General features: G+C 43.1%; 1 protein-coding gene across 5 annotated transcripts in view; it reads left to right on the top strand.

Moving 5' to 3' along the window:
• The window catches only part of nfixa (nuclear factor I/Xa), a 121,551-nt gene that overhangs the window by 81,616 nt on the left and 16,884 nt on the right, over positions 1-23,051 (top strand). For all 5 annotated transcript variants that reach the window (XM_039795651.1, XM_039795664.1, XM_039795657.1 and 2 more), the window contains 6 exons: positions 17,741-17,803; positions 18,125-18,199; positions 18,453-18,576; positions 19,069-19,104; positions 19,509-19,636; positions 20,855-20,929. In XM_039795651.1, coding sequence (XP_039651585.1) covers positions 17,741-17,803; positions 18,125-18,199; positions 18,453-18,576; positions 19,069-19,104; positions 19,509-19,636; positions 20,855-20,929 — 501 coding nt within the window. The remainder of the gene's footprint in view (positions 1-17,740; positions 17,804-18,124; positions 18,200-18,452; positions 18,577-19,068; positions 19,105-19,508; positions 19,637-20,854; positions 20,930-23,051) is intronic.

The raw sequence follows: 23,051 nt of genomic DNA on the forward strand, positions 1-23,051 counted from the left end.
TCCACAGTTAGAAAAAGACGCACATTTTTGCACTGGAAAAAAAGACAAAATAGAGAAAAGCGCATCAGGTTTATTTATTACGGAGCACTTTCAGTTATTTTACCTTAATCCTCAAATGTATTAGTGATGTATTAGATAAAGAATATGATTAAGTATATTTTACTGAACTGAACTGCTGGTAAAAGTTTTATACCAGCCCACCCTGCTCACAGCAAAACCTGAATCGGCAAAAAATTGCTGGCATCAATCTGGCAACTTTTCCATGTCAGTCACAAAACTTTCAAGGCTTGTGGTCATCTCACACCTCCCCACAACCATCTCTCTGTCTGTCTGTCTCTTCTGTCTGTCTGTCGCTCTGCCTGGTCTGTCCTCAGCCAACCCTGAACAGCTTTATGTGCGGGTTTGGTGGTTTTGGGAGCCGCTTTGCTCAACATCAATCCAGGCCGGACGAGTGAAATGCCTTAAAATGACTGAAATCCCCCCCAAAGCTGATAGCACAGGGATAGTACAGGCTTATGTGTTCCAATGGGATCTAAAGGGAGTTAGACAGAGGAGAGAGAGAGAGAGAGAGAGAGAGAGAGAGAGAGAGAGAGAGAGAGAGAGAGAGATGAGTTGTTCCACTGTAGAATTCAATGTAAATTAACATACAAGAATCATATCACAAAACAAAGTATCTCAGATATATATAATGGAGGCAGGCAGGGTCCACTCGCCAAATGTGAGTCAAAATCTACGTTGGCAGATAAAATAAATTCGCCATAGGCCTACTTCACCACAAACTCATGACTACAACACATAAGTTGATTGACCATGTTTTGTGTTGCTTCGACTCTGCACACTGATGGCGGCATGCAACATATGACCGTCATAACCGAGAAAATAGGACAGTAAAGAGAAAGATAGGGTTAGAGACGGAGAGAGGGTGGTGGTAAGGTATCAAGAAATGTAAAACACATTTTCATGATTTTATTCCGTCACACTGAAGCACCAATCCAAATCCTCCAAATACACACTACTTCGCCATTTGCTGGCTATATATACTGTACATACAAACACACGCTCATGACCTAATATTATCTCAGCTGGAATTTTCTGAAAATTTCAAACAGTGACTCAACCAGCTTCACACACACACAGGCACATATATATATATATATATATATATATATAGAACTCTTATGGTAGCAGCTAACATGAGTGAAGCCAAATGCTATCACAGCCATCCCTTAATATCTCTCTCTCTCTCTCTCTCTCTCTCTCTCTCTCTCTCTCCATCTATCTCCATGCTCTAACTACCCTGTATGTTTATTTTCTTCCTGTCCAACTTCTCTCACTCATCCATCTCTCCTTCCTCTCCTCCCTCCCTCTCTCTGTCAGTTAGCTCACTTTGCTTTCCCTCATTGTTTTTCCAGAGGAAAGTGCCTCTGCTTTTGATTAAGCCCAGGGCCCCGCTTTAATACTAAGACCCCCCCCCCCCCTTCCCCCCCTCTCACCACCACCACCACTACCTCCTGCTCAACACACACGCACTGTACCAACAACATATCTTGCCTTACTGTTGAGCATTAGAGTGGTTTGGCTTTTGCAAACAGATACTGATTGACTACCTATGTGTCTCTCTTTAAAAAGAAGCCACCTTAGATGTGCTGTGATTTGTTTGCTTGTGCCTTTCCATACTGTTTACACTCTGAGAGATAAAGGAATGCCCAGTTATCAAAGTATAAGTATGCATCTACATAAAAAGACACAGGTGCTGGTTTGGGAGGTGGACAGAAGCGGCACCTGTCTGCCAGCTGTTTGTTGTCCCTTGGGGGGTTTCAGCCGTCTGACTGACAGGTGAGGAGGCCTGGGGCTCAGAGCCACAACACAGCTGGCCTAGCCCAGATGCCGAGGAGGAACCAAAATTGTGTGTGTGTGTGTGTGTGTGTGTGTGTGTGTGTGTGTGTGTGTGTGTGTGTGTGTGTGTGTGTGTGTGTGTGTGTGTGTGTGTGTGTGTGTCTGTTTGTGTGTGTGTGTGTGTGTGTGTCTTTTTTGTGGTTCCCTGCTTTTTTTTCGGGTTTTGAATAAGTATTGTGAACAGGTGACATTGACAGGTGAAAGCATGGTCCTCATTTCCTCTGTGCTTGGTTTCTGTCCTTTCTCTTATTTTCATTTTTTGTCATTTTCTAAATAACTCATAAGCATTGCACTTTGTCATTCATCTTCTTCCTCTTGCTCAGACTCCACCCTTCATAATTTCCTCCCTCCCCCAGGTCTCCCCTTCCTTCTCCCCACTTTCTCCTCTTCTTCTTCTTCCTCTCCTTCCTCTCACTCCTGCTGTCCTTCCTTCCCTTGTTGCCTCTCTTTCCCCGGTTCCCTCCATCTCCCCTTTTCCACATAAAGCTGTTTTTCATAGAAGCCCGTGCAGCCTGGAATAGCATTCCCCCGGGCGCTGCAGGGTGAAACACTAGACTTTTCTGAGCTCCAGCCAAACAGATGCTGGCTCTTGGAGTCCCACCAGAAACAAGCCTTCATGCTTCTCTTTTTTTCTCCCTTTCTCTCTCTCTCTTCCACCCTTTCTCTCTCTCTCACTCTCTCTCTCTCTCACTTTCATACTTTATGTCTCTCCTCCCTTTTCAGCCCCTGGTTCCCAGTCTTTCTTCCTGGTCTCTCATTCTCCTAACAATTTCTCACACTCTTCTCTGTCTGACTCTCTCCCCTCCTTTCTGTCAAGGGCAACATCTTAGTGTCCTAATCACATTGTAGAGTGTCGTCCAAGCATCCCGGTGTCTGGCCTTGAAAGTCTGCTCAGCCTCTGCTTCGTCTAACATCCTCCATCAAAATCCCTTTGTCAGGTGCCTGTCGCTTTGTGCATCCACTTTTTAGCAAAGACCATTTGCTTGGAAGAGTGTCTTTTTGTACTTCTTTGCACTATCCCTTGCTGCTGCAACATTGTGAATTTCCCCATTGGGATTAATAAAGGATTTTGAATCTTCAATCAAGGGAAGTGGTGAAAAAATGGGGGCTTTCATATTCGCTCTGTCTTACTTTCCTTTTTCTTCTGTCCTTTATCCACCCTGAAGTCTATACTACAGTGATTTTCCTTCCTGCCTTCTTGCTGTCTTTCCTTACAATTCTCGACCCACCTCAGCCCTACATTTTTTTATTTTGGCAGAACTTGCTAGCCTGCCCCCCTCTTTCACCCTCCCTGTATAGCTCCTTCCTCTCCTTTTTTTCTCTCTGCCTTTCTTGCTTGCTTGCTCAGTCTTTAAATTCGCTTGAACCCAGGGACCCCGTCTGTTACGTAAATGGGTTAAACACAGACACACATGTGCTCACATAATGTATGTACACGCTCATGCCTGCACGTACAATCCCTCTTTTTAAAACACACACACACACACACAGCCACACAGCTATATGGCCAAACTTGGCTTTGCAACTTTTGGCAGGCGTTCAACTCTCTCCCGGTCTCCACTATCGCTCACTAACTGATGCAGTGTTTACATGAGCTGCCAGTCACAACCAAATCAAAAGCTTTTCCCTCCGAGCTAAGAACAGTTGGGGGCCAAGGAGGTATGCTGTGGGTATGTATGTTAATACATTTTTGGGCTGAATGTAGGCATTTGTGTGCTGCTGGGCATCTACTCGTCCTGAGTAACACTTTCTCAGAGGGGACCTGCATAATGACTCTTGACACTTTTTGAAAATACTGATTGCTGGTACTTCATTTTTATAAAATATTCAACAATGCAAAGTTGGAATTCTTCGGTGGCTTTAGCAATGTAATTACTGATGCCTTGTTGATTTGAGTAGCTTATTATTGATTATTGAATTTTAGATCTTGATCAAACCAGCCATTCATACTCAGAATGAACCCTGTGAACCCCATGGTACGTAAGCCTGTTATAAAGTTATGTAACATATTATGGTGGCTGCACCAGGCATTACATCACTGGCTAGATTACAGGGGATCAAGGCTCACACACAACCTCTGCCCCAGCACACATTGCATTCCCATTTTATAGATCTATACAGTATGGATGAAAGCTCCTATGTCTGTTTAATGAATTCTACTCATTTGGTGAAGAGAATAGTAAACCGTGGTATTAATGTTTTTTGTTTGTTCTTGTGTCCCTTGTCAGAATCCAAAATGAGTATCAGGTGTTTCGTTGGGAAGGCTCTACCTGTATGTTGTGGCAGGCTTTGGATGTGGGGTTAAACTGAATTTAATTGATTTGGGTCATAGGCTGAAGCAAATCATTATTAATATGGATTAACTATACAGCACAGTCAAATACCATGGTCCAGTTGCCATGTGGCCAATCAGATTTTGTGTGTAGCTTAGCTGGGGTCGAGTACAGGGATGATGTGTGGGGTGATTGTGGTAAGGAGGTGAATTAGATTTAAAATTAGAATTAGTGAGGAGACATTAAGCGGGATGGGCTTACAGGCTAAGCGCTGTGAGGTGGTGGGGTGGATGTGATTCTTATATAAACACTCATTCACACACAAACATACGCACAGCAAGTTTAATCAATAGATGAATGTCTATCTGGTCTCTGGTGGAAAGACTGAGGTGTAGTTGGACAACAAGAGAAAAAGGAAAGACACAAAAAAAAGAAATGGTTGAATAGGGCAGACAAAATGAGGATAGACACCCACACATACAAATGTTCAGTGTGTGGTGTGTTAGTGACTTGTGCTCTGTGGGTACACACGTGCTTTGTCTGTGGTCCAAACTCTGAAAAAAGACTGTAGGCCTCTGTTGTCTGGCAGAAGCATTGGAGTCGCATGCAGGTCCCCTGCCTAGACTGAGTGCTCTTTTCTGGGGACAGCAAATGAGGATGGTAAAAGGTTTTGAGAAGATGTGTGTGTGTACATATAAATTTACTGATAAACACACACCTTACCTTCTTAATTTCTCTGTCTTTCTCTCAATTACTAAATCTCTTTTCTCTCACACACATGCCGTGACCTTATGTGGCAGCGATGCAGCTCCCCACTGAGTTCCTATACCACCAGACAGATGGTGGTCTGATTAACTGTACATCTAGATCCTGATTGGTTTATCTATTTGTTAGTGTTGCCATCACTTTTTTTTTTGTCCAGACTCCAAGCTGTTCATAACTATCTTAGCTGTGAGGGTTCCCACCATCGCCATTTGTTGGATAGCTTGTTGACATTGCCTGTGCATTGTTTTTTACTTTTCCCTGTAGAGTGACTTTTTCCCTGTGCATTTTTGATTTTTTTGACCATCTTCCCCCTCCTCAAGTAGTAATCCTCTCTTTTACCCTATTACTACTCAGCATGTGTCTGTATGCATGTGTGTGAGTGTCATGTTTGTACATTAGATGCGCGTTGAACATGTTAAGACATGTGCGTCTAAGCGTTTTCTTTTTAAATAAAGATTAATATTCATGTTTATACACACACACACACACACACACACACAAACACTTTAAGTGATTTTGTTCATACATGTTTTTTAATGGTATTTATGGGCTCACCTGTGTTTGGGTGATGCAGTTAGGAATTTCCTGGTTGAATGTTGTGCTTAGAATCCTCCGTTTTTATCTGTGCTTGTGACCCTTAGCTGCATCAAAGATCACATCCAAAGAGACACAAGCACATCCTCACAGGGTCACCCATTGGTGATACTGACTACTGGGTTGACTTCAGGCTGGCTGTCGCGCCTGGCTCCAGCTCCCTCACATGACCTCACCCTTTGCCCCTCACCACTCTCTCCATCTGCCCTCACCAGGCCGTACAATGGACAAAGAGTGCCTCAAGAGCGTGTGTGTGTGTCTGTGTGTGTGTGTGTGTGTGTGTCTGTGTGTGTGAGAGAGAGAGAATCTGTGTGAACATTACCAAGTGACATGTCATGTCTTTTTTAGCACTCTTTCATCTCTTACATATATTGTGTGGTTGGAGTGTGTGCACCATGAGCCAGACTTGATAAGATGGCAGTTCAGCTCCTGAGACCTGACACTCAAGGGCACAAGTTCACTGTCTCCTCTGCCAATTCCCTGCCAACTCCTCTCCTCTCCCTTGCTTCTTCTCTTCCGCCGCCCTCCCACATTCTTTCTACTTGGTTTTTAATCCTCAGTCTGCGTAGCAACACTCAGACACCAGTATACGCACCAACACACTGGTACAAATGCACACAACCCCTAACACGAATGCATATTAACATGGCACAAAATGAGCGAACATCAATCCTTGTCAGCCTTGTCAAACTTTACTTTCATTGGCTCATACGATCTGACTTCATGGCTGTGATTGGCCAGTGTGTGTCCACACCCCTGTGTACACACACACACACACACACACACACACACATACACATACATACACATACACACACACACATTCAAACACACTGTTTGCTCTACTTCCTGCGTTGAGCTGTCTGGCTGGCATCTTCTCCAGCTACAGTGCCAAAGGGTCAAAGGTGACCACTGCTTGGCAGCACTAGCTCCATGTCCTTCCGCTCCTGTGTGTGTGTGTGTGTGTGTGTGTGTGTGTGTGTGTGTGTGTGTGTGTGTGTGTGTGTGTTGTCAACGGGACAGCATGACCTCTTTGATCATGTTGCTCTCCTAGAGTTTTCTCTCTCTCTATATATACAGTATATACACAATCTAATATACACAGCCTTCATATCCTTCACTGTTTTCACTCATCTCATCTACTTGCCAACAGCTCCTTTCCTCCTCTCCTGCTAGCATCCCTGCTCCTCCTTTTCTTTTGATTACCCCCCACCCAGCCCTCTTTCTTTCTGCCTCCCACCATCCCTCTGTCAGCTTGGCACATATTGACAAGATTGAGTTCCTTGGATTGTTCACACTTCCCAGTGAGACGCATATTGTGTCAGTGTCCAGCCCACTGAGTGCTGCACTGTATGTGAACAACCCAAAAGGGAGCAACTGTGTCCAACCCCTACTGTATATAACAGTGTGTGTTGCTATGGATACTTTATTGAAATTACATTGTCGCAATTTTTATAATGTATGAGTTCATTCTTATTATATTGAAAAGCTCTTTCCAACAGAAATAATTTAGATTATGACTTGTATGCATTCCCAACAGAACAATCATTATTTTCAAATGCATTCAAATGGATGGATTCTCTCTTTACTTTCATCATTGCATTTCTCATGAGCAAAGAACTTAAGAGATCCTCTGTAATTGGGTCTCTTGCTTTCTAGTGCAGCATATTCACCCAGCTGACTTAATTGACGTATTGTTATGTTCTTAAAGTGGCACATTTGCTCTGAATTTTCATTGAAGTGTTCCTCGGGAGAAAAAGACTTGGCAGCAGGAACAATGTTTGTTATCACTGTTATCTCAGTGGTGCTTTTGGAGGAGTTGGCAACCTTGCTCAGTATCACTTTGTGGGTGTGTGTGTGTGTGTGTGTTGAGGATGTTTTCTCACTCTTATCGATGTGTCCTTGGCTATGCAAGTGCACCAGCCTTCTATTAGTGTAATTCACTTTCTTTTATGTATCTTGCAAAGAATTGCAAAGCACTTGGGCTATAAACGTGAGGAAAAGAGAACCAGTGTAGGAGGCTTGTAAAAAATAACACTCAAAACAAATATAATGTTAAATAGGGAAGGATGTGGGCAGAAAGCAGGTGGTCAAGACATTTTTTATTTAAAAAGATTGAATGATGTGTTGTAACCAGATGAATACAGACAAAGGGAAATATGAAGTATGATACAGGAAGAGAGCGGAATAGAAAGACAGCTCCAGCATTAGAACATGGGAGAGGCTTACCTTAAAGCACCCTTCTGCTGGCCAGACAGGAAGTGTGTGTAACAGCCCAGCACAAAGACCCACAGTGTGTATCTGGGCCAGCAGGAAGAGGGACTGAGGGAGAAGAAATCCAAGTCTCAACACAGGCCTTCCCTCGCTCCCCAGCTCTATATTCAGCTCTGTGCTATACTTTAACTGTGACATTTCCAGCTTTCTTTTTTCAAAGCTGCACTCAACTGCTCTGAAGTCTACTGGTTAACTTTACTCCAACTATCTAAACACAAAGTAAAGCAATGCTGTACAGTTTTGTCATGGCTTATTTTCATACTCTGCTGACCCCTATACATTATGTGAGCCTCCCTTGTAATGTATTTTCTCCTTGCTTTCTTTCTGCAATTTTTTCTCATTCTTTTATTGCTGTTCTCTTCTGCTGCAAATATGCATTCTGTCACAGTGCTATGTAGTTAGGTATTTTTATTTTTATTTTCTGACCGTGCTCTGTTCTCTTGCAAATCTACATTCCCCCAGCTCACATATCTTTCTCTTGCGCTGCACTTCCTGCCTCTTTGTCTAACGGTGTTCAGCTCCTGATGTTGGAAAGTGTAAGGCATTTTGATTTTAAACACTTTATTTAAACACGATAGATTGCTCGCTATGTGTTCGATCTTGCTATCTAAGGGCAAAATAAAGAAGGGATAAGCTCCTACTCACATCTCCATAATATTCACGGCTCCATATTTCACTTTGATTTTATTCACATCACATCTCTCTCTTTTTTCATCTCTTTGTCTCCCTTTTTCTCAGTTTCTGGCCTGCTTCTCACTACAGTCTACAGAGTGAAGTCTGAGCTAGCTAAGAAGCCTGGCCCAAGGCCTTGTTGCTTTATTTGCATTTCACCATGCTCTCTATGTGCCAGGAAAGTGCCACCTGGTGGTGATAACCTCCTGCTGCAGCCACCCATTCTGTGTGTGTGTGTGTGTGTGTGTGTGTGTGTGTGTGTGTGTGTGTGTGTGTGTGTGTGTGTGTGTGTGTGTGTGTGTGTGTGTGTGTGTGTGTGATGTTTGTATCCCCCCCCCCCTTCTTTCCTCCTTCCTTCTCGCTCCCCAGTGTTCCCCTTCTCTTTCCCTTTCCGGCCTTTGTGCAGCTGTATTTATTTGGGCTGGAGCAGAGCTATGCAGAGACACTGGTCCTTAACGCGCTCGGGCCCCCAAGGTGGTTGACGTCTTTAAGCTGAGTAGAGATGGAGGTTGACAGGGTAATAATGCTGGTGTCAACACCACTTACAGGACAGTTATATCAGTATCAGCTCAGCGGGGGGACGTTCACACTCTGTTAGGCTGGGTCGTGAACCGTGCTGGGGGCCCCCAGCCTCAGACACACACATGCAGTACGCTCAGCCCTCTGCTAATGAAGCAGGTTAGACGCACATGAATGCAAAATGCTCATACTCATATACAGTAAAAACAAATTTATACACATATGCTGAACACATCAAGTCACCGTAGGTACAACATGTTCTTTTGAATACATTCACATCATTACATGTTAGTGTTAGTTTTTAGACAAATTCTTTACGCGTTAAAGAGATTTATATATTCATATTTAATCAACTAAGTCAGGCACACTTCATATCAGAGCCTTGTGTGCTTTCTCTTTCTGACACGTGTCAGCTGGAGGAGTACATTTTTGTGTCACAAGTGTGTGTGTGTGTGTAGCTGACTGTGTAGCTGTGTGTCTTCTTGTGTCTGTTTAAGTAGGATTTTTGCTCCTTGAGCCCTAGTGGTCCTTCAGGACTTTGAGCAGCTGTCCAAAAGCAAGTCTTGTCAGCATGACTCCATAAACAGAATCCAATTTACACTCGACTATCAATATTAATTATGATTCAGAGTTGTGTTGGAGGTCTCTGTTACTGCATTGCATAGCAATGATCACAGTAACCAATGTGATGATAACAAGATTGCCTGTCTAACAAAAGTTACTATTGCCCCACTAAGTGTCTAGCTACCTAAAGGAAATTACAACATACAGAAGCTTTTTTTGCACAGGGCTTTTGAAGTAATTCCAGCTTGGCTTTTATTTTACTCTCTGTCTTTAGATACACTTAAGCTTCTTGAGTTCTTACGCTTACAACCTTTGTGTGTAAATTGACTTACTGCCACCAAACAGGGAATAACCAGAACATTGGCCGCTGACACATAGGGTTCCAGATTCATATTCAAGTTCAGTCATACACCAAAATCTATAAATACAGATGCTTTGTCACTGTCCTCGGTGTCTGATGTATGGATGTGATGTGCATCAGTATTAAACTTTCCCCTGTCCAGACAAAAATAATTCTTCTGATGCTATTTTATTCTTCACTTCATCTGCAATTATATTTCTTTCAATAGCCGTAACCTAGAACAAGCTGACAAGGTCCTAATTACTGGCAATGTTAACACAATGCATTGTTTCTGATTTAAGGAAAGCCATGGCACATGTGTGGATACTAAGTCTGTGACTCATTTTCAGCTTAATGCATTAAAATGGTAGAGGAGGGCAACATAAATGAAAACAATATGTTAAGCCTTGATAAACTGGCTTTTGGGAGCACCTCGTTAAAGAATAATAATAAAGTGAAATTAATTGAATTGTGTGAGTTGACTATCAAACCTTTACCGATGTTGATGTCATTGGCACAGACAGCCGAAGTTAGAAGAACCCATTGACAAATCCAACATACATCAATGAGTTTTACACATACATGTGAAACCAGGCCTGGTTTATAGACACATGTATAACCGTAGATTCAAACATCCTGTACTTCAGTTCATAACTCTCATGGGATGTCATTTCACAACCCTCTGAGTAAGCATTTGACGTACTTTAAATGCCACAAGTGAATGAGTTCACCCTTGATATGCAGAATATATCAGTTTACTTTTAACCCTTTTAACAAAATTCTAAATCGCTTTTATGTGACTTTTTTTTTACCACATACAGTAATGAAGGACTTAAAATGGTGTAATTGGTATAACCTGGGTTTTCATGCTTTTACTCTTGGAATTTCCCAAAAATTGATTTTCATAGGCCATTGGGTAGGCTAATTTAATATAATCTACCCTGTTTTGGGGATTCTACCTCTGGGCTTACAACCTAATAATTAGCTTAGCTTATATTGTTACAGCTTGGGAATACCCTGGTGACTTTACAAAGCCAATATCTTTGGATAAAGAGAAACAGTTAGGGACCCATTTTTAGGAGGCCCATACTGTTGGGTCCCAACCCAGTGATGGAGAAGCATTACAAAATACTGTGTAGCGGTTTCACACAGGTCCATAGTAATCTGCACTGATGGAGCCAAGAGGTGATAGTGGGGTGAGGATAAGAGGATGAATGGAGAGAGGGAGGAACAACGGGAAGGGGTGAAGGGGATAAAGAAGGAGGGGGGTATACATGGGCATACAGCCAGCCACATACCCCCCATAAAACCTCCACTCAGCACCGCACCCTTTCACTATCACCCACTCCACCCATTCCCTGCAAGTTCATGCACACTCTCTAGACCCATAACCCCCTCCTTTTCCCTCTCCCACTTTCTTTTGCTCCGTTTCCTATCCTCCATGCTCCCAGCCTTGTAATCCCCCACTCGCTCCTCTCTCTGCTCCTCCCTCCATCATCCCCCCTCACTTCTCTTCTCGCCTCTCCTCTTCCCCTCCATCTCTTGTTTTCTTTCCATCCCTCCCCTCATCTCTCAGCATCCCTCTCTCCTGGGTCTTCTTGCTGTGGTGTGGAGCTGTTGGCAGAGCATGGGCGCAGGCGGCACACAGACGGGAGCACAGATGGGCAGCAAGCTGCGCAGGGCGGCCAGGCACACCTGCTCCACACACACACACACACACACACACACACACACACACACACACACACACACACACACACACACACACACATATACAGAGCCCTACTCTGCCACCTCGTCACACAGCCTGCCTAGCTGGCACAGGAACACAAATACACACAGACACACGTGCATACATACATACATGCATTCATTTATACATCCATACGTACATGCAAATGTTTGTGCATACACAGATTTGTACATGAATACTGTAGTTTATATACTATGCAAACAGTGTTTTTTATACACATGTAATACATAATTTCACCATAGAATGTCTCAGTTTCCGCTGACATTTTTATTCTTACTCTTATGACTCTTTAAGATTTCACTTCTAAGTAACTTAAAGGTTTTTGCTTCCAACAGAGTAAACACTAGAAAAGGTCACATTCACACTTCTGGTTCACCACATAGGGTTCTGGTTAACACTTTTAGGACAAAAGCATTACTACACACACATACACTAAACAGTAGCAATGATAAAGACTTCTTTCCACTGAAACAGAAATATACCCTCATATGACACAGACTTAAATAATTAAAGACTAAAATGGAAAATAAAATATAAATAAAAAATAAAAATAATAATAAAATAACGTCCAATAAAAGAGCTGAGTGAACATCTGTGTGGGATAGCCAGGGGGATTAGGAGGGTTTGGAACATTTTAAGCGCATTAAGGATTAAAAAAAGGTCAGAATGTTTAGCAACATACCGATAAACCTCTTAAGCGAAACCCAATTGGGAGGCTGTACCGCGTTATCCTGTGTTTTGGGGAGGAGGAGAGAGGAGAGGGGGAGAGTCGAGTTGACATTTGTTCCAACAAGGAGGGAAATCTGTGAAACAGTCTGTGCACACACAGTACATGCAGCTACACACACACACACACACACACACACACACACACACACACACACACACACACACACATGCATGCACATATGGACACACGCTGATTTAATGTGGCTACAGTAGATCAGCTCACTTATTGGTTTGTATGTTAATGTTAGGAGTGTGCATGCTTGTACTGCACAGACTCACAAATGACCAGCACTGTTTATGCTTCTGTCAAACAGTGGTGTGCCACTGCGGAGCCCACTTTTCATTTTTGACCTTGACTTTTACTTTGGTTTTATCCCATGTTTGTAATCAGTAGTTCTTACATTTCAACACTTGGGATAAATGTAATTTGTGCATTTGTGTTTTGTCTGTTACTGTATCCTGTGTGCACCGTTCTTTTAGGGCATGTTTGAATGTGTTTTTTAATCTGGTCTTTTTTCAGGTGAGCTTTAGTTCACTGTTTTATTCTGCTCTGTGACAATCTTTTTAAATAAAAAATGTCTTGACCACCTGCTTTCTGCCCACATCCTTCCCTATTTAACATTATATTTGTCTGTGACAGACTACTGTTGTAGTACTGTTGTAGTACTGTTGACCGATTGGTGATAGAGAGTCGGAGAGTGTACTCCGACTCTCTATAACCAATCGGTCAACAGTACAATCTAACAGGTCACTGAGCCAAAAACTAATCCACAACTGGTAGATGGATGGTGGGTTGGTTGGTTGGTTGCTCCTTGGTGGGATGTGTGGTTTGATAGACAGGGTAACATATTTGGTTGTTTTTTCTGACCCTGGACATCAACAGTGCATCAGGTAATCACAGGGGGAAGAGTAGAGAAGTGAAGAGAATGAATAGAAGATGATGTGGTGGGGCTTGAGAATAAGTAGTTGTGTTGGTTGAGAACAGGGATGGAGGGTACAGCACTGTATATGTCAAGGCCATGATGACAGGTTGTGTTGATTGTGGTAAGGGTCGTGAGATTTGCCCTGGAGCCTGCAGGGAAATTCAGTAATCAGCAACCAATGACAGTAGCCGTCATGAAGCTCCAGCCACAAAGAACCACTACAGTTAGAAAGCGGGCTCCAAGACAAACAACCACAGCAAGCCTCGAAGTATCAACTTACCATATGCTAATGTGTTAGAAACATTTAGTCATATTTCTTGCTACATGTCAAATTTAGGTCCAATATCAGCACAGGTTTGGTCTGCCAACTCCAACCAACCAAGTTATCTCGTTCTTTTCATCTTACTGGAACTGGAACTTACTCTCTTCACCAGCTCATTTACTTTGGCTATACAATACAGAACAAGATTAAGTTGTGAAGAAGCATCACTTTACAGTTTAACATTTTTTTTTTTTTTACTGATCATCCGTGCAAAGTCACTGTTTTCACATTGGTGAAATTAAGTACAAATGAGAAATTCAGCACAAAGCAGAATTGCTAGTTAATGAATTGTGTTTAAATCTTTAAATCTGACTTTAATAAGTTGGAGGGGAAAGCTCAGTTTCTGCTAATGACTGTGGCACCCATTGCCCCAACTGCTACATCAAGATTGACTCATAAACTGAACCATGTAGAGTCAATCTTGCCAATCCAGTGTCAAGTGGGACTGGGGCTTTGTGTAAAACCAGGTGAAACAGATGTAGATGATATCTGTGCCAAATCAGACCCAAATAGAGAAAAGCCTAACATGATGGTTACAGTGGTTATTTAGTTTCATTTGCAACGATTGTCAAACATAATGGGTTATCGAAAATTAAGTAAAGTCCTAACAGTCCTACATGTGCTTCTTGTTTGTACTATATGTCAGGTCAAACTGTGTACACTCAGTTTTTATCAGTGTAGTTGTTTTTAAAAATCCACTGGTGTGAGGGGGCTACAGGGTAGGCTCAAAGGTTTGAGGTTAGAGATGGGGTTGCTGGAGGTGGAGGGGCATCCAGGGGGGACTGCAGGACTATGATTGGGGTTGCTGAAGGGAGGGCTTTGGGGGGCTGCGGTGGGAAGATAAGGGGTTGGATGTGTGGTTAGGAGGCTGGGGAGGGGGGAGAGGGGGTTGAGGCTGCTGTTGTAGGCTGCAGCTGGCAGAGTGGTGATAACCAGCAACCAGACCTCCTCTGTCTTACCTCACTCTCCCCCTGCCTTCCACACTTCTCTACCCAGCTATATGATGCACTGTTGGACAATGAATGATGTAGTGCTGCGTTGTAAGTACAGTGTTAGTTGGCTAAGGAGCCTGAGCTCAGAAAACTCGTAAACCAACATATATCTTTCTGTTTTACGTACTGTGAGAGCTGATGTGGTTAGGCCCGTCGAGGCCTCAGGGTGATGTTGAGGACAGCTATCATTGTCACTGCTACTGCACATATCTGCTTGACAGTCTCTTATCTACAATGAGTCTCAGTTTTCACTCCTTGGTCTTTCACACCTCGGCAACAGCAGAACATGTTGGGGTCATGACAGGCCGACAATACGCCATTTAAGAAACAGTAAGGGGAGGGTTTCCAAATGCTGGGTTTTTCCAAAATGTGATATGTCCATATTGAAATACAATTGTTCTCTGTTACTTAGTAAGATATACAGTGCATGATTTCAAAGTAGTATACTATTAAGGTTTTATAAAGAAAGGTTTAGTTTAAAAATATCCTGGCTTAATTTGTCCCCTTCATATTGTAGAACTTTGTAAGATTTAGCAGATACTAAAACAGACTTTAAGTTTTGCAACCTTCTTCACATTTATAATAAACATAACTGAGCATCAGTGCCACACTTGTTAAGTTGTTTAATCTTAATGCCATTGGTAATCAGACAAACTTTTCATAAATGTTGGCAATTAAAGTATTGAAAGATAGTAAATGTAGATATGATAGTAGAGTAATACAAACCTAATAGAAGCAGGCTTGGCTAAAGTCACTTTGTTGAGATTTCTTTACTCTATCTTGAACTTCCATCTGTGATAGTACGTTCCTTTAAAGTCGTGTGAAGGTTTGTGGCTACAAACTGCACCCTGCAACTTACACATTAGACTATCGGATGTCTCTGGAGTATTCTGTATTTACATACATACAGTAATGTGGCTGTGTATCTACTCAGGGCATGTATGGTGCGAGAAATAGAGTGTTTACAATATTGTAGAGCCCTGTGGTGAAATACTACACAACGGCAAAAGGTCCAGTGAAGTCAGGTTGTTTTTCAACAGCTTTCATTGGCCGCCATATATGTTTACTCTGAGTGTGTACCTCAATGTTTGTCCACGTTGATGTTGTTGTTGGTGCAAGTTTGTCCTTTGTTTGGGTGTGCCGTATAGTTGTTTTGATGTGGCGCTAAGTGTGCTACAATGCTAGCATGGCTGCCAAGCTCTAAGATGGCTGCCAGGATTACACCCAGCCAGTGAGAGACAGAGAAGAGGAGAGATTCTGCATGAGAAGAGAGGGGAAAAAGAAGCTCTCTTTCATTTCTGTGCTCTTTCTTTCTTTCATTCTCTCTCTCGTCTGTCTCGCCCCTCTCTCTGTGGATAAGCAGTGCTTCGTAGGCAGCGAGACAGGTCTGTTATTGTTTCTGCTCAGTAATCTGTGGCTTAGTGTGGCTGCAAGGCAAGTGCTGCTGGCAGGAGTCTGTGTGCTCTGTTATCACCTACAGCCTGCAGATAAACACCTTCTTTAGCTAGCTTGCTAGCTAGCTGACAGAACTAGCTAGGCCTGAATGGATGGGCAATAGCATTCACCCCCCCCAGACACGTGGTCACAAATATTGAGGAAATACATACAGCGGGTTATTCATAAACAAACACACACACACACACACAGACACAGAGCATATTTTACAGCCTGGACAAGAATGCACTGTCTTTGCACTAACTTTTCTCAGTACTACTCTTGTTACAAAACCTCATATTGCACCCTTCTATTTCAGCCTGCAGCTCCTCCAGGTCTAATTGTTGCCCTCTGTTGCCAAAAATTGGCATGTTTGTGTCTGCACATGTGAGTGCTTTCGTAGACCAGTCATAACAGGTGTGTGTTTGTGCGGATTCAAAATGTGTGCATGTGTTTGTGTTGCTCTGCTGTCATTTGATCCCAAGAGGAAGAGTTTAGCCTCAACTTTAACATACTCCCAGCCAGACTGGCATTGTGTGCGTGCGTGCGTGTCCATGCAAGGATTACAACATGTATTAAAGGGGCGCTATGCAGTTTTGGCAATTTCTTTGATGTTTGCTCGCAAGTTTCTCTATAGAGCTCCCCCTACAGCTTCGGAATAGATATTTGGCAACACTGTGTAAAAACTCGCTCGGTCAGTCTGCCGTTTCCTCTTTCTCTGTTCCTCCGACAATGCTTTCCTAGCTTTCTGCTTCTTTTTTTCCGGCTCAGCCATGACGATAGTGTGAAAAACTCCATCGCTACCTTGTTCTCGCTAGCCAGTTCCTGGATGGGGACGTGTATGTGTGCAGTGCCTAAAGCAATTTGTTACATCGCGAGACCTGATATCACACGATACTTCCTGATGCTGAGGCCGGCGGCTCGCCAGCCAAAAGTTGCAAGGGTGGTTTTTCCGATCACAGGCGCTAGGAGGGGTGTCGTATATATATATATATATATATATATATATATATATATATATAAGTCATATAACCATTCCAATGATTGTTCAGTTAAGGTAAATTAAGCTAAAAAAAACTGCATAGTTCCCCTTTAAAGTATGAAACAGAAAAAAAGAAAGAAACAGCTTGAGAGAGAGGGATGTGTGTGTGTGTGTGTGTGTGTGTGTGTGTGTGTGTGTGTGTGTGTGTGTGTGTGTGTGTGTGTGTGTGTGTGTGTGTGTGCGTGTGTGTAAGGTGCTCTGTTTACGCAGACTAAATCCCTACCAGCAAGAAGGTATTAAATAGGATTAGGGCAAGGGATATGATTGCGTGGTTAGATACTAAATGGCATAGCAGCACACTGTAAATCGTTGCACCTTAAGTCAGGAGGGACAGTGGGAGATGGGAGAGAACATTCTTAGATACAAGACTGTCACACAAAAATGTGCAAATTCACACACACACACACACACACACATACACTCACAAGATGTATACCGTACCCCAGCACACACTTCAAGTCCCTCTTATTCCCTCTCACACCTCAAATATCCTGGTCTTGGCAGCATGGATACATTACATAGCTATGATTCACAGAGACATTGTACACTTACCAGTATGTTTTTGATTACCTTTTTTTTAGCATACAAACCAGATCCAAACCATTTGTCTTTCTCTACTCTCCCCTCCCTGTCCCTGTTTCTGTGTAGAATCTGGACAATCAGACAGCTCCAGTCAACAGGGGGACACAGACATCAAACCACCGCCCAATGGTAGGTACACACACACACACACACACACACACACACACACACAGATCCATGTCCAAACACTGTCAAATCAGCATACTAGAATTGATTCCATCATGCTTATCAGTCTTAACGTATTCCAATTATGGATCCAATTAGCAAACACACTCACACAGATGTTGATCCACAAACACAGTTGCAGATGGTCACCCTCTCAAAGGGATGTGATTTTCAGGGCTTCTTCCAATTTTTTCCATGAATTCTATAAATTTCTGATGTGGTGTTATTTTTCTCTAAAGCTTTTGTGTCTGTATGTAAGTCCTGATCGTATCCTTTTCTGTACAGGGCACCTGAGTTTCCAGGACTGCTTCGTCACCTCAGGGGTGTGGAACGTGGCAGAGCTGGTCAGAGTGTCACAGAGTAAGTACTAAAAACGATATGGAGAGAGGCGGCAGGAAAACTATTACAATACCCACGGTATGATTTGTGGCTTTGTTTCCTAATTGACAAAACAACACTATTTTGATAATATTCTTATACTGAAGGAACACAGTTCAATCCAGTGTATTCCTTTTAAGTTGATGTTACTGGATATTCTGGAATATAATTACATATCATCTTAACTCATTCTTGCTCTCCTTGCCCCTCTTTCTATTATTTTTCTCCCTGTTAGCACCTGTAGCCACGGCGTCAGGTCCTAACTTCTCGCTGGCTGACCTGGACAGCAGTCCCAGCTACTACAACATCAACCAGGTGGCTCTGGGGCGACGCTCCCTCACCTCTCCTCCTTCCACCAGGTACACAGTCCGGACTATGATTTCACACAGACAACAGTAGTGTACGGGTGTTAGGAGATGTATGTTGCTCACGAAACACCAGTGACCATTATACAAGTCCAGCTGTCTGCCATTAGAAGAGTCTCTTGTGGCTGAAGCCACCATGTGGCAGTAGCAGTGCTACCTTGCTATGCGATCTGCTGTGAAGCCAAGTGCAGACTGAAGTGTGAAATCACAGTAATATCTGCCAACAGTTTAGCGCTTTGTATCGCAAAGATGACTTTACTGGCACGTAAAGTACCCCATTTCATTGAGGTTTCTTGCATTTAGTACTACAGTCCATTCCCAGTCTTGGAATCTGTCTTAAACCTCATATATATGTTTGTGTGTCTCCCTGTTAGCTGCCCTCCTCTTTATGAATGTGTGATGGCTTTTTCTGCTATTTCCCCATTTGTGTCTTTCTTAACATTTCTCTTTCTCTCTTCTTACCTCTGTCATCTGCTGTCACTTTAGGTCTGAGGTGGAGTTGTACGCAAACCTTCCACGGAGGTAGTTATAAACACCTACAAAGACACAAACTAATGGGACACACTCACAGAACCACACACACATATATATAGAGAGAGAGAGTCTTACTGTGTGGCTGTCTGTGCTTCCTAACTTTTCTTTCCATTTTCTCCTTTTTCATTTGTAGTTTTGACATTTCTTGTGCTTTGTCTGTTCTGGCCCAAGACTTTGCGACTTTGTTTCCCCTACGATGCAAAACGTGAAGCCTCTATAAACATTAAAGTGCTTGTCTATATGATTATTTTCAAGTTGTCAGTTCTGCAAGGTATTTTATCCTTAATCCATACATTCCTTGTCATTAGAAAAACAAATCATGGCTCCTCTCCCCCTCTCTTTCTGCCTTCCACCTCTCCTTCACTCTCCAAACCTCCTTCCCATGGCCTCAGCTCCACCAAGAGGAAGTCATTAGACGACAGTGAGCTGGAGAGCCCCACAGATGATGTTTTCTACCCTGGACGCTCGCCTGCTGCCAGCTCCTCCCAGTCCAGTGCGTGGCCCAACGACATGGATGCAGGTACCTTCTATCCCACTCCCACCTGCCACCCACTAGGCAAGCATCATAAAACATTTTCACACTCCTGCTTGACCCTCACCAAAGTTCAACCTATGCCTGCATCTGACTTTGTCTCTTCTCCACACTCCCTACCTCAATTTCCTACCTTCACTCTGGTGATTAACATATCCCTGAACATCCCTCAAACTCTTTCACTCACCCACCAACCACCTTTCTTAAGGCCCTCTACCTCAGGCAGTACACCTTAGAGACACAGCAACACCCAAGACTGCAGCTCCTGAACACCAAAGAGAGATTAAAAACTGATACTTTGTTTAAAAATATGAGGAGTGCTCTATTTATCTAATATTGAAAGGGGTGACCGAGATTGACCACGGCCTATTGGTCACAGTGTCTAGCGATATAAAGCAAAAGCACTAGTAGCACAAGTAGTTTAAACATATAATACCCTGCCATATATTTAAGCATGTAAACCATGTAGACTTGAAATAGAAATGCTTTTCTCAGGTTTGTCTCTGACAAAGACATATGAATACCTGCCAAAATAAAGGTGACTAAGAAAAACAATGAAAGGTCAGGTTTAGGTCTCGTCAAGAAAAAATATAATTGGCAATAAAACCGTTACACAGTCATCATGTGGTGAGGCTTTTTTACACTGATTTGACTGTCTCTTCCTTTGTTGTGTAGTCAATGGGTTTAAACACATCAACATGTTTTAAATTATAGTCTGGGCCATTTTTTGGTCAACATTTCAACACCATCACCCAGACAACTGAATTTATCATGGATAAATGTTGCTATATGCTATCCACCAAATAGCTTCAGACATCGGGAATATAAATGCCAAGATGCATCAAGGATGAAACAACAGCTTACAGCAGCCTGTATTTAGACTTTATGTCAGTGGTTCCATTGTTTTGGCAGTAACCACTACCTCTGGGATTCAGCTTTGGACATTGCCCTCTTTATTCCTCCTCCTTAGTAATCCATATCTCATCCCTGCAACAACCCAATAACTCCACGAAAGAAACCCTCTCTTGTTCACCTCCTCACTCCAAAATCTCATGGCTTCATATTTACTCATCCTCATCTTAAAGCCCTAATCCCACATACAGTTTACCTGATGTTGTGTCAATTATCAGTCATTCACTACCTCCATCTGTCTCTCTCTCACTCTCCCCCTATCTCATTGTTAACAATACCCTTCTCCACTTTCAGTGCAGCACCATTTGGCGAGTGTGCAGGAGAGGAAGATAAAACATGAAAACGATGGCGTGCAGTTTCCTTACCATGGTTAGAACAACATTGATTACACTCATATATTTGCTATTTATTAGCCTATGTAGCTCAGTCATTCCTCTGTGTATGTGTGTATATGTACATACAGTGGATGTACATATGTATATATATATATATATATATTATATACTGTATGTGTGTGTCTCTATATGTGAGTTGTATGATGTCTGTGGTAAGGACTTGTAGTGTACCCAAAAACTTTGGTAATGTTTAGTTGTTATCAAATTGATTTCATTGCTGCTGATCAAAATGTAAATTAGTTCACATAACATTCCATGTGACGTACAGCAGGACTGTCAAGGATTATCCTGCTCAGGCTTTACTTTCTGTGTGAAACATAAGGCTACACTTGGCTCACCTAAGATCCCTGGCTATATCTCTCTGAAGTCATGTCAGTCCTCCCAGTGGCACTTGAATTGACAGATGTCACCAGGCTAACACTGACAACACCAGCAGGCATATTCACATGCTGTGCCCATTCTGCCTCACTTGCACACACATGCACAGTGACTCACTCATAAACCTACAGACCGTCCCACACATGCACAAACATAAACTAACCACAGAGCCCCCCCACACACACACACACACGCGCACACGTTGACTTACACACTTATGCAGACTTTCACACATTGAAACACATGCTTATCGTATTCCCCACCCCTGCAGGTGTTCAGGTGCCTGCCTTGCCTCCATCCCTCTGTCGTTCCATCCCTCCCTTGCTTCAAATCCCTCATTAAGACGCTTACCGTCTGTGGATCAGAGGTGTAAAACCCTTCCTCCTGCTCCATAGCTCTCCCTTCAAACCTCCATCCCTGTCTCCCTTCTGTCTAATTGAAAACGTGTACAGCAGGAGGGACCCTGGGGAGAGAGAAAACATGTCAGAGGAAAGAAGGAGGAGAGAGAAGCAGAAAGCAGGCAAGTGGGAGGTGAGACAGGGAAGAGAGGAGACGTTGGTGTACTCAAATGGTGATAGCTAATGAGAGAGAAGGGTTATCAGGATGTGAACTAGAGCCAAAAGCCCTGGTTAGGTTTTGCCCCAGTCTACTCTCACTCGAGCCTTAGCGGCTGCTCTCCTGCTCCCGCTCCACTTAGCTGTAAATGTAATTAAGAGGCTGCTCATCAGAGCCACAACAGAGGCTGCTGCACGCCTTAGCACACCCGAGCCTCACCTCCCATCTTTTTCCTGTCTCTCGCTCACTCTCTCTCTCTCTCTCTCTCTCTCTCTCTCTCTCTCGCCGTCTCTCTCCCTTACTCTCCATAATGCACCACACACAGCCGTGTACACCTCCTAATGAGTTTGGCAAATAGAGGTGTGGAATAGCGTGCAAATCTGGACCCTTTACCCAATTAATTTACAAAATCCTAGTGAAAAATTAGGAAACCAAAAGTGTTTGTAATTATGAGCCGTTGTTTTTGTGTGTTTGTTCGGAAATAGTTAACAGTAGCTAGCGCAAAACATGGTCCACACTCGAGAAACCAAGACAAAAGGAGAGTTGGAGGTATGGAAGAGCAAGAATGGAGGGAGTAGAGAATGTGTGATTTTGGTACGGTGTGTATCCGATTTTCCAAAGGATCCCACCTGCCACAGGCAAAGCTCATCTGGGAATTCCTGTCCAGGTGGGGGGTATGTAAACAAGCAAGCACAAACACATACACACAAACACACACAAAAAACAAACCAAGGGGCTTCTTAAAAAAAAAAAAAAAAACACACACACACACACAGGTGTACCTCGCCGTCTGTCCACAGCACCATCGACTCCCTCCATAACCAACAGAGCACACACAACCAGCAAAACACACACACACACACACACAGATGTATGAAGATGCATTTATATATAAATCACACAAACAGAATTACATTCAGAAATACACATGCTAGATTTGTGCACACATCACAAAGCCCCCCCCACACACACACACAAACACACAGACACGCACGCACGCACACACACACACACACACAAACACACACACAGCTGAAGCATGGTCCCAGATGGTGTTTCTGTGCGTGTGTAGCCTTGGGATCCGTGAGGATGCTGGAGACATCTGCTCCACAGGGGCTAGAATAGAAGGGGGGAGGGGGGGGCTTAGTGGAGGCAAATGAAAC

This window comes from Perca fluviatilis, chromosome 1 (genome assembly GCF_010015445.1).
Source record: "Perca fluviatilis chromosome 1, GENO_Pfluv_1.0, whole genome shotgun sequence".
Taxonomy (NCBI): Eukaryota; Metazoa; Chordata; class Actinopteri; order Perciformes; family Percidae; genus Perca; species Perca fluviatilis.